At 44.8% G+C, this 17383-nt stretch overlaps 1 protein-coding gene across 2 annotated transcripts in view; it reads left to right on the top strand.

Annotated features, from left to right (window-relative positions):
• Positions 1-16947, top strand: part of Lrrc28 (leucine rich repeat containing 28) — a 130979-nt gene extending 114032 nt beyond the window's left edge. For both annotated transcript variants that reach the window (XM_021168029.2, XM_021168028.2), the window contains 2 exons: positions 804-963; positions 15200-16947. In XM_021168029.2, the coding sequence (XP_021023688.1) occupies positions 804-963; positions 15200-15272 (233 nt within the window). In that variant the 3' untranslated portion in view covers positions 15273-16947. The remainder of the gene's footprint in view (positions 1-803; positions 964-15199) is intronic.
• The last annotated feature ends 436 nt before the right edge of the window (positions 16948-17383 follow it).

Genomic DNA, 17383 nt, shown 5'->3' with positions numbered 1-17383 from the left:
ACAGAAATTTATTTACTTATGTAGAAATTATATTTTTCTAAGTGGATTTCAATCATCTGAAAAGTTCTAAAAGACAGTTTCTGTGTCCTTGCCAGGATTAGCTGGTAAACTTGAGATGTCACCTCAGTTTGAGCATTCCTCCCTTCACCACATGGCTAAAACAAGGGTAAACACTTGTCAAGATTGCCTGGGTGGCTGTGGTGGCTCGCGCTAGATGTGTCCTTTGCATGGCTCAGACTGGGCTGGGAAGACCATTCCCTACCTGTGTTCACGAGAATGAACAAGGCAAACCTTGCTTCCTTATCTTCCTCTCATCCTCTTTGACTTCCAGCATCTGATACTTTCTGTAATCAGCCTTTCCATGCGTAGGCTCTCCTCGTCGGTGTTTAATTGACAGAACGGCTGATAGCTTTGAGGAGAACTTAACAGCAGCTGCTGTGGTCTCCAGACCTCACCCTCCTTTAATTCTCTGACTTAGGAAAGCCTGCTCTGCGTGTTTGATCCTTGTTCCTAAAGACTATTTGATCTAATTCTTTCCTTGCCTCTGCCTCAGGACAGTTTCTAGCTGCTCATAAAAGAGTGGATTTTCATTTTCCTTTAGTATCAAAACTATAAAAAACATCTTTCATTTTCTAATAATGTTAGATTTTTATTGAATGTTTTATCAGATAACAGAATTTTCAACATGATATACTTACTTTTAACTATTTGAACTTACTTGGTAACAAAGAGGAATTTCAAACGTCTAGTTGAAGGAAATAGGAAATTTCACTCATGTGTCTGATTTTTCTCTTCTGTTTCAGATCTGAACTTTTTGTCTCCAATCTCATTACCCAGAAGTCTCCTGGAGCTGCTGCACTGCCCCCTGGGGCACTGTCACCGGTGTAGTGAGCCCATGTTTACCTTCGTCTATCCTAAGCTCTTCCCCTTGAGAGAGACGCCGATGGCAGGCCTGCACCAGAGGTGATGAAGCCTAAGTGGGCACCAGGGCTTAACTTGGGCCAGCCATGCAACATGGGAATGAGGGGATCATGCACGGAGGGGATGCTGAGTCTGCAGCATAAGGAAGCTAAATCAGGGGTTCCCAACCTGTGGGGTTTCAAAGCCTCTTTCACAGGGGTCATCTAAGACCATTGGAAAACACAATTTATATCCCGATCCATAACAAGAGCACAATTACAGTTATGAAGTAGAAATGAAATTATTTTTATGGGGGGGCATCACCATGACAGGAGGAGCTGTATTAAAGGGCTGCAGCTTTAGGAAGATTGAGAACCACTGGACTAAGTGAAACCTGCTTGTTTTCACTACTGCAAGAAAGCCTGGTGCCCTCCTCAGTTCGGCTTTGGGGCAGATACGGGGCATGTACAGAGCATGCGCACAGCTGTGCGTGTTGTTTGGAGCAGCTCATTCTTTCTAGTTCCACCCCACATGCAAGGGGAGGGGGCTTTGTATAAGGAGAGCTCATCCCTGTGTTCACCTGGCACAACCGAAAGCGTGAGCCGCACGCTGCACGTGAGCGCCGGTTCTGTTGGATTCAGAATCCAACTCTTCCAACGGCGTTCCCGTACCACTCTGCATTCCTTGGCAGGGTGCTTTGCATTCATGGCGAATGCTCACTAAGTAAAGTCCCGAGCCAATGCTGTTACAGAGAGCAAGAACGCCAGACGGGGAAGAGTGGAGCATTGGAAAAGCCCCCGTGGGTCTGGCCTTGGCTTACGAGTTTTCATGTTTGGGTTTTTTTTTTTCCCCTCCTCCCTTTGAGACAGAGTCTGAAACTAGCAGTGAGCAGAGGATGGCCTCATCCTCCTGCCTCTGCCCCCACAATGCTGGGGTCGCAGACATGCGCCACCACCTACAGCTTAAGTCTGAGTTCCTTAAAGCTAAGAAAGAAAGAAAAACAGAGTATGCTCTCAGTTGTCTGGGGAGCTTTCCAAATGTGGGAGCGCCTCCCTCCTTGTCAGTGCCAGTGTGAGTTCCATTGTGATCATTTTGGTGTGAGATGGAATCTTGTTATGTAACAGCCAAGGTTGGCCCCAAACACAGGAACTTTGTGCCTCGGCCTCCTGAGGGATGGTGACAGGGGTGTGCCCACAGCAGCCTTGGATCATTTCATGGAACCTGCCCCCTGCTCCTCTACTGCCCTCTCCTCCCTCTTCTCCTGTCTTTGTTTCCCTTCTTTCTTTCTCCCAGGGCTGGGAACAGAGCCCATGGCTTTGTGGGCAAGGTGTATACCCCCAGCCCTGTTTCTGTTCCTTACTCTAAGTGGGATAAGAGACAGAAAGCATAGACTTTGCACTGAGAACCTGGGCAGCCTGCCAAGCTTCCCTGAGCCTCAAAATGGGGACAGAACAGTCTGCGTTGTTGGCCATAGCTGTAAGTAACAGATGAGGAAGGCAAACACCTGGCACACACGATCGCCGTTCAGCAGAGGAAGCCTCCTTTCCCTGTCTCTGCCTGCTCCTCTCCCAAGCTCTGCTTATTCCTCCCTCGCCCCGAGTAATCCTATTCGATACGCTGTAGGTTCCTGTTTCAACCGCTTTGTATTTTTTAATGTTCTCTGTGTACAGAAGCTCTACTCTGAACCTTTTTAATTTGATGCTTGTTCTTGGGAAAAACAAACAAGCCCCCAATCCAAACTTGTGCTGTTTGTTTTACTGTATACACAATATAGTGTTCAGGGTTTTCCACACACATGACACCAGTTGTGTGGCACTGTCTACCTGGAGATGGTAGCAGATCCCACAGCCTGAGGCTCAGACCCCAAGGTTGTCCTCCCCATCTGCAAAACACTCAGAAGTCCCAGCTAGCTTGACCAATGCCTCTAAGTAGTCGGTACAGTCAGGGCTCCCACAGTTTATTCTTTGGGTTCAGTTAACTTATTTGAGCAACTCGCAGAGCCCAGGAAAGTACATAGCCACCTTATTGTAAAGAACATCACAAGAGTACATACTCAGTGATGCTCAGAAGAGACCTGGGGAAGAGGTGTGGCATACCCTCCCTTGTCTCCGGGTTTTCATGGAAGCTTCACTCTGTGGCATGATTGTTATAGACCTGGTTGGGGATCCAACAGGACGTGTCTATCTCAGCATTCTTCTTGGCCTCTGTGTGCCCGTGTTATTCACTTCAGGATATGTGCTGGACCCCTCTGCAATGAGGGGGGCCTTTTTAAAAAAGATTTATTTATTTATTTATTTATTATCTCTAAGTACACTGTAGCTGTGTTCAGACAGTACCAGAAGAGGGCGTTAGATCCTATTACAGATGGTTAAACTACCATGTGGTTGCTGGGAGTTGAACTCGGGACCTTTGGAAGAATAGTCGGTGCTCTTAACTGCTGAGCCATCTCTCCAGCCCCCTTGAGGAGGGTATTAAGACACATTCTGAAATACTAGGGGCTGGGACCACTTATAAGGAATTTGGAGAGATAAAACTCTACCCATAATGATCTCTAGTACATTTGAGATAAGAAAAACAAGGAAAAAACCACCACTCTGGAAACTTTACGTTTTTAAAATAAACATTTAAACTTATTCTTTTACAATTGCATGTATGTATACGTGCATATTGTACTTTGGTAATATACTCTTCCTTTGTCCTCTTAACCCCTTCCCTCTACTTCTACGCCCTTTGTCTCCCCAGATCTTCCTATGTTTGTGTGTGTGTGTGTGTGTGTGTGTGTGTGTGTGAGTGAGAGAGAGAGAGAGGGCGCTGACTGCATTTAGTTAGGATGGGAGGTTATGTCCTTGAGGAACAACTGGTGGTACCTCCATCACCTTGAACTACGACACTCCTTTCTCCCAGTAAGTGGCATCCTCAGGGAGGCGGGAGGTTCCATAAGCCCCTTCCTCTTCTCGCTGGGATGTTGATGGATGGGCTCAGTCCTGTGCAGGCTCCACCACCACTGCTGTGAGCTCATGGGTGTAACCACTTAGTGTTTCCTAGCAATCTTTCCTGTCCTCTGGCTCTTACAGTCTTTCCACAACGTCCCATACTCCACTTAGGGCTTGACACTCCAGAGTCTTACTCTCAATGCCTTGGCCAATTATAAGGCTCTGCTAACCACTTCCCACTGGAAACAGGAGCTTCTCTAACCAAGGCTAAAAGCAACAGTGATCTATGGATAGAAAGCTGTTTAGAGACAGTTGACATCACTTCCTCCGTGGGTTCAGTTCATCTTCTAGAATGGCTCCTAGCTCTGAGAAGCACTTCACTTATGTTTCCCTGCTATTATGGAGACTCCTGATGAGCAGCCAGGGGGAAGAATTGCAGAGGGCAGGGCATGTGGGAAGTGCGCTGAACAGCCATGCCCTCTGAGATCCACTGCCCTCTATACCACATTGTCTACTCTCTGGAAGCTATCCAAACCCAGTTCTTTCAGTTTCTAATGTACTTCATAGATGTAAGCGATGAGGTCACTGGCCACTGGGAACCAACTCAGATTAGCACTTTATGCTCTCCCAGATGACGGAAGATGGGGTGGGGCTGAAAGTGGGAACTGTGTAATTGTGCACTGAGGGGCCAGTCAGGTTATCCACATGCAGACAATTCCAAAGGGTTTATGATCATTGTCAGGAAAGGAACTTAAAGACAATGTGTGATTCCAGAGTGTTACTCGCCCCCCAACACACAGTCCATGCCTTTCTCACAAAATAACTCACTTTGTTCCAATGTGTGTAAAAGATTTTGTTTCCTGTAAGCCAGGCTGGCCTCCATAGTCTTAGGATCACAGACATGAGGCAACATGTCCACCCAGACATAGCCCACACACCTAAAGACACATGACTTTTTAAAGAGAAGTCAAAAATAGACACTGGGGAAAAGACAGCATCTTCAACAAATGGTCCTGGTCACACTGTGTGGCTACATGTAGTAGAATGTAAACAGACCCATATTTCTCACCCTGCACAAAACTCAACTCTAAATGGATTAAGAACCTTAACATAGGGCTGAACTCCCTGAATCTGATAGAAGACAAAGTGGAAATAGTCTTGAGCTCATTGGCACTAGGAATGACAGTAGAGGAGATTTCATGTCTGTATAACAAAGGACACCGTCACTCAGGCAAAGTGACAGGCTACAGAATGGGAAAAGAGCTTTACCAAGTATGTATCCAGTAAAAGGTTAATATCTAAAATAGAAAAAAAAAAAAAAAAACAAAACGTGAACATCAAAAAGCCACCCAACTTATAAAAGGGGTACAACTAAACAGTTCCCAAGACGAGAAACAAATGGCTGAGGAACATTTAAACATTAAGCACCTTTGGCATCAACTCTTAAATGTACAGATTCTTGTCTTAAATATTGTTTACATTAGGTACAGGCAAAACTTAGAATATTCCTCTTCCTAGGCAAGACTCCATCTGCAAACATGAAAGCAGACAGTGTCTCCCTCCGTTCCTGTGTGTGATGTGGGGCAGGTAGGGGATACACAGCATAGTATGAGATGAGAGAACTTTTGAAGGAAAGAAGGGTCCCAGGTTCTAACAAGCAGAAGCCCCACAGGCCACCATGGACTGTCTTCTTGGTGCCCCCTAGCAGGACAGCCCCACCCCTCAGGCTTGGTAAACCCCACCTCAGGCTGATTTTTTTTTTCCTTCAGGCAGAACGTGCTTACAGCTGGATGGCTCATGAGCCCATTCTGACCCATGAGACCCAAATGTCTTACAGTCCTCCATCTTCCTCTTTCCTTGACCTGTCCAAGAGAGCAGCATTTCTGCATGTAGCCACACAGTTTGACCACGACCACTTGTTGAAACTGCTGCCTTTTCTCCAGAGTCTATTTTTGACTTGTCTTTCAACCTGATCTAGTTAAGAAAGGTTTCCCCACCACACCATACTCAACATTTGCTTCAAGAAAGCTTGAATTTTCCAAATCTTCAAGGTCTGCTTCATTTTTGGTTAACAATAAAATTCCCCTGCTTTCCTTCTTTCCCTTCACATCTTACTGTAAGCGACAAATCAAGGGGTGTACTGGGCACCTGACTTAGAAACCACAGAGATGTTAGTTCACTATCACCTCTAAGTTCTGCTTTCTGCCTCAGAGAACGTGGCTCGGTGAAGGCAGAGAGCAGTCCATGGTTTCCAGGGCCGTGTTCCGTTATGTCATGGGGAGCACACTACATATATCAGCATTGTGTTCAGGCAACTCTGTGTCCCGAAGACCATAAAAACGCCCTCTCTAGTCCCAGTCTTTCCTCACCACATTCTCCTATCTTTCTGTCTGTAGCAGTTGTGAGCAGCATAGGTTTTTTTCTATCTTGTACCTCAAAGCCTTCCAGCCTCTATTAGCCAGTGTGGCACTATTTCCACATTCCTGGGTGTGTTTATTACAGCAAGCCATCACTTCGCTGTAGCAGGTTCTCAAGAGATTTTCATTTTTCCTCCCAGATTGAGAGAGAAGGGTTGACTGATTTCACGGACAATTGTGAGGACTGCTACTCAGAACTTCACGGTGGCACACAGTGCTTCCGAGTAGCAGCCGCAAGATCAGACAGGGTTTCTGTGTCTCGGGGAGAATGTCTTCAACAGCTCTGCTCTTAAGATTAGTCGGGGAGGCTCACCTATTGTATGGGAGGGAGGGATCTGCTTAACTCAAAGTCTGTTAATTTAAATATGAATCTCATCTTGTAAAAATGACCACAGCAACATTGAGAGTGATTTGCCTGAGCAGTGGGGGCCTATAGCCTAAGCAGTTTGCCATAAAAGCAGCTGTCACCAGCTTTAAAAGGGCTCACTTAACTCACCAGGGTAGTTAGAAACAGCTGCCTGTATGGCTCGTCCATAATGCTGGATTAAGTTTGCATTGCAGGCAGTACAGAGTGCATCTGGTTTGGGTGGCTAACAGCCCTTCTTTTGTGCAGTTGGGCCCTGAGGGTGCTGTGGAAAGCCCTAGCGCCAGGAGCTCCCGATTGACCGGTGAGTGGTAGCCTGCCATACATTTCCTCCCACGGTGTGCCAGGCTCAGGTGCCTCCTTGTTCAGCTATTGCTAAGCTGAGTCATAACCCTCAGCACTTCATGTGGTCAGCATAACTGTAATCCTCAGCGCACTAGAGCAGTCTCATGGTGGAGCTGGGATCTGAACCCTGGCAGTCAGGCTCCATCCCTGCATTTCAGTCACTGTATTGGATAGTGAGAATACTGTTGGAAGAGGCATTCAAAAAGACAAAACTAATATTCCCTAATAGTCTGAGCAAGATAGTTTTGAAATACATATGTAGAGCCAGAGCCAGGAGTGATGACATATGCCTTTAGTCCCAGCACTTGGGAGACACAGGCAGATCTGTGAGTTCAGAGTGAATCCCAGGATAACCAGAGCCGTATCAAAGAGAAACCCTATCTTGGAAAAGAGAATAGAAAGAAGCACACATGTGTATATCTGTGTGCATTCACATGCATATATGACTTCAGCACATGCACTGAAAAGCCTGAAAGATATCAAGTCAACCATTTTTGTAATTAGTCTTGGAAGGAAGAATTGGGAATTACAAAGTCTGAGATGCCTAACACTGTTTTGTGTTCCTTCAAAAAAATACTAGAGGCAGAGTGTTCTACAAAGAAAGAATGTTTATTCTGCTCATAGTCACAGAGACTCAAGAGCATGGAGCTAGCATCTGGTTAGCTGTGGCGGCACCTCAGTGACATAAGGACATGTGATGAGGCAGGAGAAGTGAGGCAGAAGACATGGCAGAAGCTGGGCTCTGCCCTTCATATTCCAAAGCCACCAGATCAGGCTCATTCACTCAATGTTCTGTCACTATGAAGAGAGACTGTGACTATAGCAGTTTCCTGCAAAGGAAAGCATTTAATTTGGGCACGAGTACATTTCAAGTTTTAGTCCCTTATTGTCATAGCATGATGTGTGTAAGCACACAGGCAGACATGGTAATGGAGAGGTTGCTGAGAGTTCTGTATCAGGATCCACAGGCAGTAAGAAGAGGCCATGGACCTGACTTGAGCATTTGACCCAAAGCCCATCTCCATGACACACTTATTCCAAAAAGGCCACACCTCCTAATCCCTATCAAGTAGTGCCACTCCCTAAGACCAGGTGTTCAAGTCTGTGAGCCAATGGGAGTCATTCATATTCATCCCAGCACAGGTATCATCCACTCATGACACTGAAGCTTCCAGGACCCTACACCTCATGATAGCCCCATTTCTTTTTTTTAAAAAAAAAATTTATGTATTTATTATATGTAAGTACACTGTAGCTGTCTTTAGACACTCCAGAAGAGGGCATCAGATTTCGTTACGGATGGTTGTGAGCCACCATGTGGTTGCTGGGATTTGAACTCAGGACCTTTGGAAGAGCAGTCGGCACTCTTAACCACTGAGCCATCTCACCAGCCCGATAGCCCCATTTCGTAAAGGTTCTGCCAAACATGCCATCATGCTGGCAGCCACTGTCAGCAGTTGACTTCTGGGGACAAGCTCCAGCCAGAATGTGGTTGGCACACTTGCATTTTTAATTTTCAACCCTATATGCACACAAGATTTTTTTTTTTTACAGTTCTAAACAAAATGTATGTGTGTAACACGTCTGTGAAAGTCCAAGCACAGTTTTGTGAAGTTGCTTGCTTCTTCCATCTTTACATGGGCTCCAGGGATGATCAAACTCAGGTCTGGAGTTCAGCATCACAAATGCCTTTATGCACTGAGCCACCTTGCTGGCCATAACAAAAAATTCCTAATTTACCAGAATGTTTGAAGATATGTTGCATAAAAGTATACATAATATCGACTGATTTCTGTTAATATGAATGTGAACATTTGTGTTTATGGACATGTGTATACATATGCAATATTACATATAAACAACTGTATATTTGTAGAAAAGCTTTGTCATGACTTACCAAAGAAGATAGAATTTTATTTTTAAAAATTGATAATCAATTTAGAAATTGAACCTTAATCGCTAAAACATGAGTAGGCCATTGAATCCTTGTAAGAAATACTTTGGTGCTCTGTGCATCTCAGAAGGCACACGCTGGCATGTATTGACCTATGTACAATAAAAGGGCCTGGGGGAGGCAGCAGTGAGGTGGCTCCATTCAGGCTGCTGTCAGTCCTGGAATGACACTCTGATTCTTGGAGGGAATCTTAGTCTGTGCTGCAGAGTGACTACATGAGCGCTGTGGGTTTGAGGGCCTTGCACCTTGGGACCAGGACCCTTTGGTTAGGTGTGCAGGACACGGCCACACTCCCTCCTCCCTCTAGATGGCGGTCTACTTTTTAATGACCTCTTCCAGATAGTTCTTTCCTCGTGTGCTCTCCTGTGAGATGTTCCACACCTCCTTGCCCTTTCTTTTATTCCTATCACTTACTTCTAGAAAACCAAGTCATATCAGAAATACATTATTTGCATGGATGTTTGGGATTATTTTTCCCTCTAAGAGAAGCCTATTGACACCCTCAAGGTAACTTATGCTAGGTCCCATAAGAAAAATACTCTTCAAAAGATATATATTTGTTTGGTTTTTATTTTCCCCCTAGGATTAGGATGGAACCTAGAACCTCCCATGTGCTAGGCAAGTGATGGGCCACTGAGCTATACCCATTCCTGCCCTCCTTACATTTCATCTTTTGAGGCCAGGACTCATATGTTGCCCAAACTGGCCTTGAAGTTGCTGTTCTCCTGCCTCGGCCTCCTGGGTAGCTGGGAACACAGGCCTGTCTTAACTAACTGCCAACAGGTGTTCTTTCTGTTTCTTTCTCATTGCCTTATTCAGAAATTACTAATAGACCACCTACTGTGTGCTGTGCTCAGTACTAGGAATTTACAGTAACTACATTACCTAACTCTTCCTGCTCCCAGAGTCTGGGGCAGCCTCTGGTTCTGCACAGGGATGTTCTCGTGAGAAAATTGCCACGGCATAAATGTAACAGTATACGACACACTGTTAGGTGACTTTTCCACAAGTTATGTGCGTGGGACTTCATTCTATCAGCTCATATAAATATTATTCTTCTTTTGGCTTGAATTTCTGTAATGAGTCAAAGATATGCTTTTTATTTTTAATCAGCAAACACATTACAAGAGAAAATCCCACATTTCTCGCGATGCTTGTGGGCTCTAGTCTGTGCCAGCAGCGTTGTGATTTGTCTCGTAAGGAATCATCGTAGTTCTGTATTTTAAAACTAGCTCAAATGCTCTTTCTTCTGCCTCAGCTGTAAACACACAGATTCTACGTATGCGTCATGCCTCGAGGTCTTTGTAGAACTTGTCGGCAGCCTTTCCTAACTGGAGCTATTGCTTAGTTCTCTTTCTCCCTTAAAACCGTCAAGCCTCTGGGGCCACAGTGAGCACACAGTGGACTTGCGTCAGACAACTGAACCATCCACACAATATACAGACACAGCCTGTTGCTACAGGAGCCTCTGGGAAACATAAGTATACAGCCTTGTCGTGTCCTTGTAGCCCAGGTAGAGCCTCTGGGCCACTCATCCTGCCAGCAGGCCTTCATAGACTTACCTTCTTTTACTTAGAGCTTAACAGTTAGAAGCTTACTGGTTCCAGCATTAAGGATAGTATCCTTGCTACGAAGGAGTTGGCTTCCTGTAATTATCGTTAAAACCAAGACTAAGCTGGAGCACTCCCCAGCAGTTGTGTGTGCTCCAGAGGCATCCAGTCCCTCGGCTTCTGAGGGCAGCTACACTCATGTACACAGCCCCACACAAACACACACAAACAAGTAAAGCTAAAATAAATCGTAAAAGGCAGAGTCCACTTTTATCAGCTAATTCTCCAAGATGCATTATACACTTAATATCTTTTGTGTCTAAAGCCATTTTACTTGTGACTTATACAAATGTATATATCCCAATGTCGAATAAAAATAACTACAGGTAGAGTTCTGACTTTAATAATAGAGAAGGGTGGAAACATTGCTCAGCATCGGAGTGCTTGCCTAGCATGTGAGTCCCTAGATCCTACCACCCCACACTATCAAAACAAAAACTTAACAGCAATGGAAACTAACAAAAAGCGTATATAATTTCCTACAGTAAGAAAAACAATTCCAGCCAGGCTTGGAGGTTCAGGACCAGGGAGTAGATGAGGCAGAGGATTGCAACTCCAGCATCTTCCTGGGCTGTTGAGTAAGTTCAAGGTCAGCCTGGAAAACAAAGTAAGAAAAAAGACCATGTCTCAAAGTGGAAAGTAAAAGCTGGAGACATAGATCAGGGCAGAGCACACTTGCCTAGCACGGGTCGTGCTGTAATTCCCTGGGACCACAGAGGGGAGCTCGGCAAAGCCAAGTTTCCTTACTGCCCTTTGTCTTTTAAAGACAGGTTTGCTTAATTTAGTTGGTTTTGTTTTGTTTGTTTGTTTGTTTGTTTGAGACAAAGTCTCTGTCTGTCTCTGTCTCTTGGTTTCTCAAGACAGGTTATCTCTGTGTAGCCTTAGCTATCCTGGAACTCACTTCATAGACCATGCTGGCCTTGAACTCAGAGATCTGCTTTCCGGTGCCTCTTGAGTACTGGTGTTAAAGGTGGCATCACACCTGGCTTACTCTGTAGCCCAGGCTAACATGGAACTTGTGTTGGTACCACCTGCCCTTTAAGGTGGGTCTTCTACCTCAATTAATTTAATCTAGAAAATCTCTGACATGCCGAGGGGGTTGTTTCCATGATGATCCTAAATCCTGCTGATCAACAGCGGCGATCAGCCATCTCTGTTACGTACACTCATGCAGCTTTTCTAGGATCCTAGTCCATTTCTTCGATCTGCCTCTCACCCAGCATCAACCTGCAGCTGTCATAGGATTAACAACGCAAGTAGAGTTGACAGCTTATTTCCTTCTTCTCTTGGAAGTTGTTTTAGCTCATTCTTGGGTCTACGTTTTTTTGTTTTAGTTTTTGCTTTTTAGCTTATTCTTGGGTCTGGTTGGTTGGTTGGTTGGCTGGTTGGTTTTGTCTCCAAAACCCCTTTTTAGATTTCCTATGAGAATTACGTTTAGCCCATAGATGAGTTTGCTCAGAACTGATGTCTGCAGTACTGGATCTACTGATGAGTGTGGTGTGTCTCCACTGACTAAGGCTTTCCTTTATTTCTTTTATCAGCAACTGATGATTGTTAGCATACAGATGCTGAACTGCTTTGTTTATGCCCAGAGATTTGGTTTTCTTTTTGTAGTCATAAATGGTAGTTTTACTTCAATTTCCATGTGTTCATTGTTAGTATAAAGAAATACAATTTGTTTTTGCAACTGTCTTATTGCTGGTACTTACTGGTTTTTTTTTTTGTTGTTTTTTTTTGTACATTACAAGGATTTTTCTGCCTGGCCAGTGCATAAGACCTTTACTTCTGTTTGCCTTTTTCTTGCTCTATGGCAGAGGTTAGACTTTCTAGCACTCAGCTGTGGTTCTGAGAGGAACTCCTTGCTTTTCTCATCTGTCATCTTAAGGGAACACCGTTTGCTCTTTCGTTGCTAATAGCATTTAGGGTGAGAAGTGTATGTTGCCAAATGCTTTGTCTTCCTGTCTCCCTCCCTCCCTTCTCTCCCTTCTCCCTCTCTTCTCTCCCTCCCTTCCTCTCTTTTCTCCCTCCCTCCTTCCCTCCCTCTCTCCTCCCCTCCTTCTGCCCCTCTCCCTTCCTTCCTCTCTCCCCTGCTGTCCTCTTTCTTTATTTTATTCTGTGTATTACTGCCTGCATATATGTATATGCACCACATGCATGCCTGTTGGGTCCTCTAGAACTGGGATTACAGATAGTTGTGAACCACCATGTAAGTGCTGAGAACTGAAACCAGGTCCTCTGCAAGAGCAACAGTATTCTTAACCTCTGAGCCATCTCTCCAGTCCTTTCTTTCTTTAGAGGTACAGGTCTTATTCTGTAATCATGGTTGGACTAGGACTCACTATGTAATCCAAGCTAGCCATTAATTTATGACTGTTGTCCTGTTGTATCCTCTCAGTTCTAGTCTTCCCAGAATGAACCACTACTCCTAGCTTAAATGCTTTGTATAAGTATTATTTAAGATCATATGATTCTCCTTATTTAGCTTGTTGACGCATTGATAGATTCAACTATTTAGCCACCTTACATGCCCAGAGTGGCTCTCCCTTGATCTCTGTGTATTGTTTGTTTGTTTGTGTGTTGTTTTAATCCCTTTTGATGTTACTTGTTGAGTAACTTTTAGTCTAGTCTCATGAGAGATGTTAGTCTATCATGTTCTGGGGCTTAGGTTTTGTTTGGTTTCTGTTTGATTTGGGAGTCAAGCAAATACTGTCCTCATGAGTTGGAAACTCTTCCTTTCTGTAAAGGAAATTATATTAAAGCCTTATTGGTCTTTTCCTGTTAGGATTTAACTGTTAAGGTCTAAGAAACCCATCTGGTAATGGAATATCTTTTAAATTACAAATCCAACCTCTTCAGTGGTCATAGGTTCCATGAGTTAGCAGAGGTGAATTCTGGTCATTTGTGTTCTTCAAGATAATGATCTTCTAGGCTGACAAGTTTATGTATTAAAAAATGTTCATACTGTCCCTTATGTCTCTTTGTGGTACTACAGGCCTTGAGTATTAGTGGGTCCTGCCTCAATAGAGAGAGGCTAGGCACTTCCTTTTCCAGCAGCCACCCTACAGGAGGCCATTGAAACCTTTTTTATGTAAGAGAACATTAATGTTCTTAGGAGATAGATTGGTTTCCAATATGATGAAATCTCCAAAGGCTCAAGATTCTTAGATTAGTTCTTCTCGAAGCCTTAAGTTCCTGTCCTCATCAACCCAGATCTTTGCCTTACCTAAAGACCTTCACATCGCCCTTTCCCAGAGCTAAGCAGTAATTGATGCACAGGTGGGCCAGCTGCAGTTGGGATCCACAGCACCGACATAAAGTGGTGTTGGTGTACCACCTTGTCTGTAATTCCAGTCCCCAGGAAAAGTGAGCCAAGCAGCCAGTCTAGCTGAACTGAGAGCTCTAGGTTCAATCGAGGAACCCCTGCCTCAGTATACAAGGCGGGAAGGTCAAGGAAGATGCACCGTATCCACATCTGGTCCCCACATCTATGCATACACATGCACATTCAAACAGGCACCCATACTACACTTACACATATGAAAAATCAAGATACCTTTAGTCTGGTATCTGATTTGCTATCCTCTGAATGTGGGCTTCAGCCATGTCTTTTAGCTCATGAGAAAATTATTTATTAAGGGTCACTGTAGAAATTCTCTCACTGTGTCTTGAACTGAGGCTGGAAGACATTAAGCATATCTGAGTTTTGGTTAGTTTGGTTGATTTTTAATTCTGTTCAGTCAGAACTGGCTATCTCACCCCACAGACTTCCACGATGCTGTGGCCTTTGGGTGTTCCGACTGCTTGCTCTCCCAGAACCTTGCCACTCTCTGTCACTCCATCTGACATTTTGAGTGCACATGATGAGCAGTGCAGCTTCAAGGGAGAAAGGCAGAGTTAGGATTCAGTGCTGAGCAGTCAGCACAGGCAGTCCTGGGAAAACAGCAAAGCACTCTCACCACACCAGACGTCGGCTCTCTGGGTGGGAAGAGGAGCCTCTAAGAGCCTGTGCTGTCCAAAGCACATGAGGATCCCCAGGGAACTCGTGACTCACCACACAAAGGTGCCCAAGCAGGAGAAGAGTGTCTCCATTATGTAAGACCTTGGAGTCACGTAAGCCTTCTGAAATTATTCTGTGAGCACTCTGTGTGAATGCGTTAGGATGAGTTCCTTCAGATGGTAGGGAGTGCTTACGCTCTGCAGTGTGTATGTTTTATAGCTAAATTGGTGGTGCTTTTTCTTTCTATGTTGTTGTTGTTTTCGTTTTGAGTCAGGGTCTGACTCTGTACCTCAGGCTGCCCTGGAACTCATAGCAATCCTCCTGCCTCAGCCTCCAGGTAATGGAAATATAGATGTGAAAAATTATACTTAGCTGTGACTTTTATAATGTATTTCATGTTCTTTGATTGCCCTTTAGAAGATGAAAAAGCTTAGCTGTTAACAGGTGTGGTTGCCATCCAAACCCCTCTAACGGAAGGGGCACACATGCACATACACGCCTTACCTGCAGCCTGGGCTTAGATTGAAAACAGCACCTTACATTTCTACAATGCAGTCTGCTGTTCATGCCTAGTCACTTGTTCTAACAAAGAAAGAAGTGTCTCCAGTGGGGAAGAACCAGAAGCTGCACTCCTGAGCTAACATCGTTCCTCTCTCCCTCCGTCTCTCCCCACCCCCAGGAGGACAAGTATTGGCTTTGTGGCTTACTGCTGCTCCACCCAGTGTCTGCGGACTTTTAACCTGCTGTGTTGATAAACACTCAAGAGCCTTAGGAGCACTGCCAGCTCAGCCACTGCAACTGCCTTCCATCGCCAGTGTGTGCGGCTGGGCCAGGAGAGACAGACCCTTCCATCCTGCCTGCCCTGTCCTGAGGAGGGCTGTGCTGAACTCTGGGAATGTCCTGATTGGGCTTCACAACTAAAAGGCCTTCGCTTTTCCCTCAAGTTGGAATACATCCTCCCCCAAATTAAGGACATGTTGTCTTCTGTGTTTTTCTTTGTATGTGAGTGTGTCTCATATATAAACTCAGTCAAATGAGCTTCCCCACATCTAATTTAAACCGAGCTGCAGTTCCCTGAAGAACTCTTAATTTGATAATAGAACCAAATTAACTGTTGGATGACATACGTTTGGTGATGATCCTGTCTTTCCCCAGAGGATGATTTCCCCTGGAGATTATTCTTAGGAGCTTCTCCATTGGAAACTTGTCACTTTCTAGAGTCTCTGCAACGCCTGTGGCCTCAGCAGCCAGCATAGCAGGGCAGGGTGCCCGGGCTGGAGCAGTTAGGCTCCTGCAGAGGCACAGCTGGCTCCAGAGCACACGCCCTCTGGAGACTTCCTGTCTTATTTCTAAGTTTTGCAACCTATGAAGACGTTTTTTTGAGAGGAATTTAAAAACAAAGATGTAGACACAAATTAAATATACTTTTGTTCTAAACTACTACAGAAAAAGACGTTTTGAATTTTTTTTTTTTTTTTGCTAAGATTTTCCTCTAATTGGGACGTTTGAGGCATCTGATCCTGTGCTGTGGATGGGGCTTAGTGGTATTTACCTGGTACATGAAATTGCCTTCATTTTCCTCTGACTTCTCCCCAGAGAAACAGAAGGAATGAACGGGTCTACATTCCACCTTTGCAAAAATCCCATGAGCTTTCCCTTGCCAGAGAGATGAGCTCTCTGGGGAGACAGCTGATTGGCTCTTCCTCTGAAAGGATGCCGCCGTAATCTGCTTTACTTTCAGGTGTTGGTTGGGCTGCTTTGGGGGGTAGAAGTTCTCTGTTTACTGGTATGATTTATGTAAGACAAGACTGAAAGGGAAATCAAGAAGGCTTGCTTGGTGGAAAAGCTATTTCCCAAAACTTTGGTTGGTGACATTTTGTTAGCCAGCCTGACTGTAATTCTAGGCTCTAACAGTGCCAAAAATCCTACATAGTTACTGACAAGTGTGTGATCTCTTTGCAGTCACACCACCTGCTGCCTGAAAAGCAGACTCTTCCAAGTAATGGCAGAGGCAGAAAGCGGCCATGCATGCCATGTGTGGCCACTGTCCCTACTTCCTCCCGTCCCTTTCACAACTTGCTCTGTTCAGCCTTAATATTTCAAAGGCCTACAGTATAATAGGAGCTGAGCATCTGGATCAAATGTACCTCTTCTTTCATCCTTCAGAATAATGGGAGTTTCAGCACAACCCCGACATGTATATAAGCTGAAGGCAGGAAAATGTGGCCTGACACTTCACATACGTGCTTGACTTAAATGAACGACAGGGAAACACAGGGCTGCATCTGTGTTTTGCCCTCGACCATCTTATGTCTTAAGTGAAGCTATGAAATGTCACCCTGATACTCAGGAATTCTCATTGAGAGAAGGTGTGGGATACTTTTGTTCTAACTTGTTTAAATTCTTAATAAAGGTGTTTACACTCCAGGTGTCTTCTCTCCTCCTGTTACTGCAGTGTACTGAACCACAGCAGGGCCTGCACACACAACCTCTAGGCTCTCACTCTCAACCTTAGGGTACAGTATCTGGACTTAATTGATGAGAAGTAGAACTTACAAGGTGGTTTCTCTGGTGCTGTTCCTCATGGAGGCCTTGTGCTGGACTCCCTGATATCATTATTATTAATCTTTTGCTATTACAAAAAGCTGCTATCAACTGAGGGAATCCTGCCTGTGTGCTGTGTACTCCAGTTGTGTCCGAAGCGTTGGGAAAAAAGCAAGACTTATTTTGTATCTTCTCTCCTCCCGCTCCCTCCCTCCTTCCCTCCCTCTGTCTTTCTCCCTCCCTCTCTCCCTCCCTCCATCCTTCTCTCCCTCTCCCCCTTCCTTCTTCTCCTTCCCTTTCCTGGAGATACTGTATATGC

Source organism: Mus caroli, chromosome 7 (assembly GCF_900094665.2).
Source record: "Mus caroli chromosome 7, CAROLI_EIJ_v1.1, whole genome shotgun sequence".
Lineage (NCBI taxonomy): Eukaryota > Metazoa > Chordata > Mammalia > Rodentia > Muridae > Mus > Mus caroli.
Note: the sequence above shows the minus strand (reverse complement) of the source record. Positions and strands in the feature narration are given on the sequence as shown.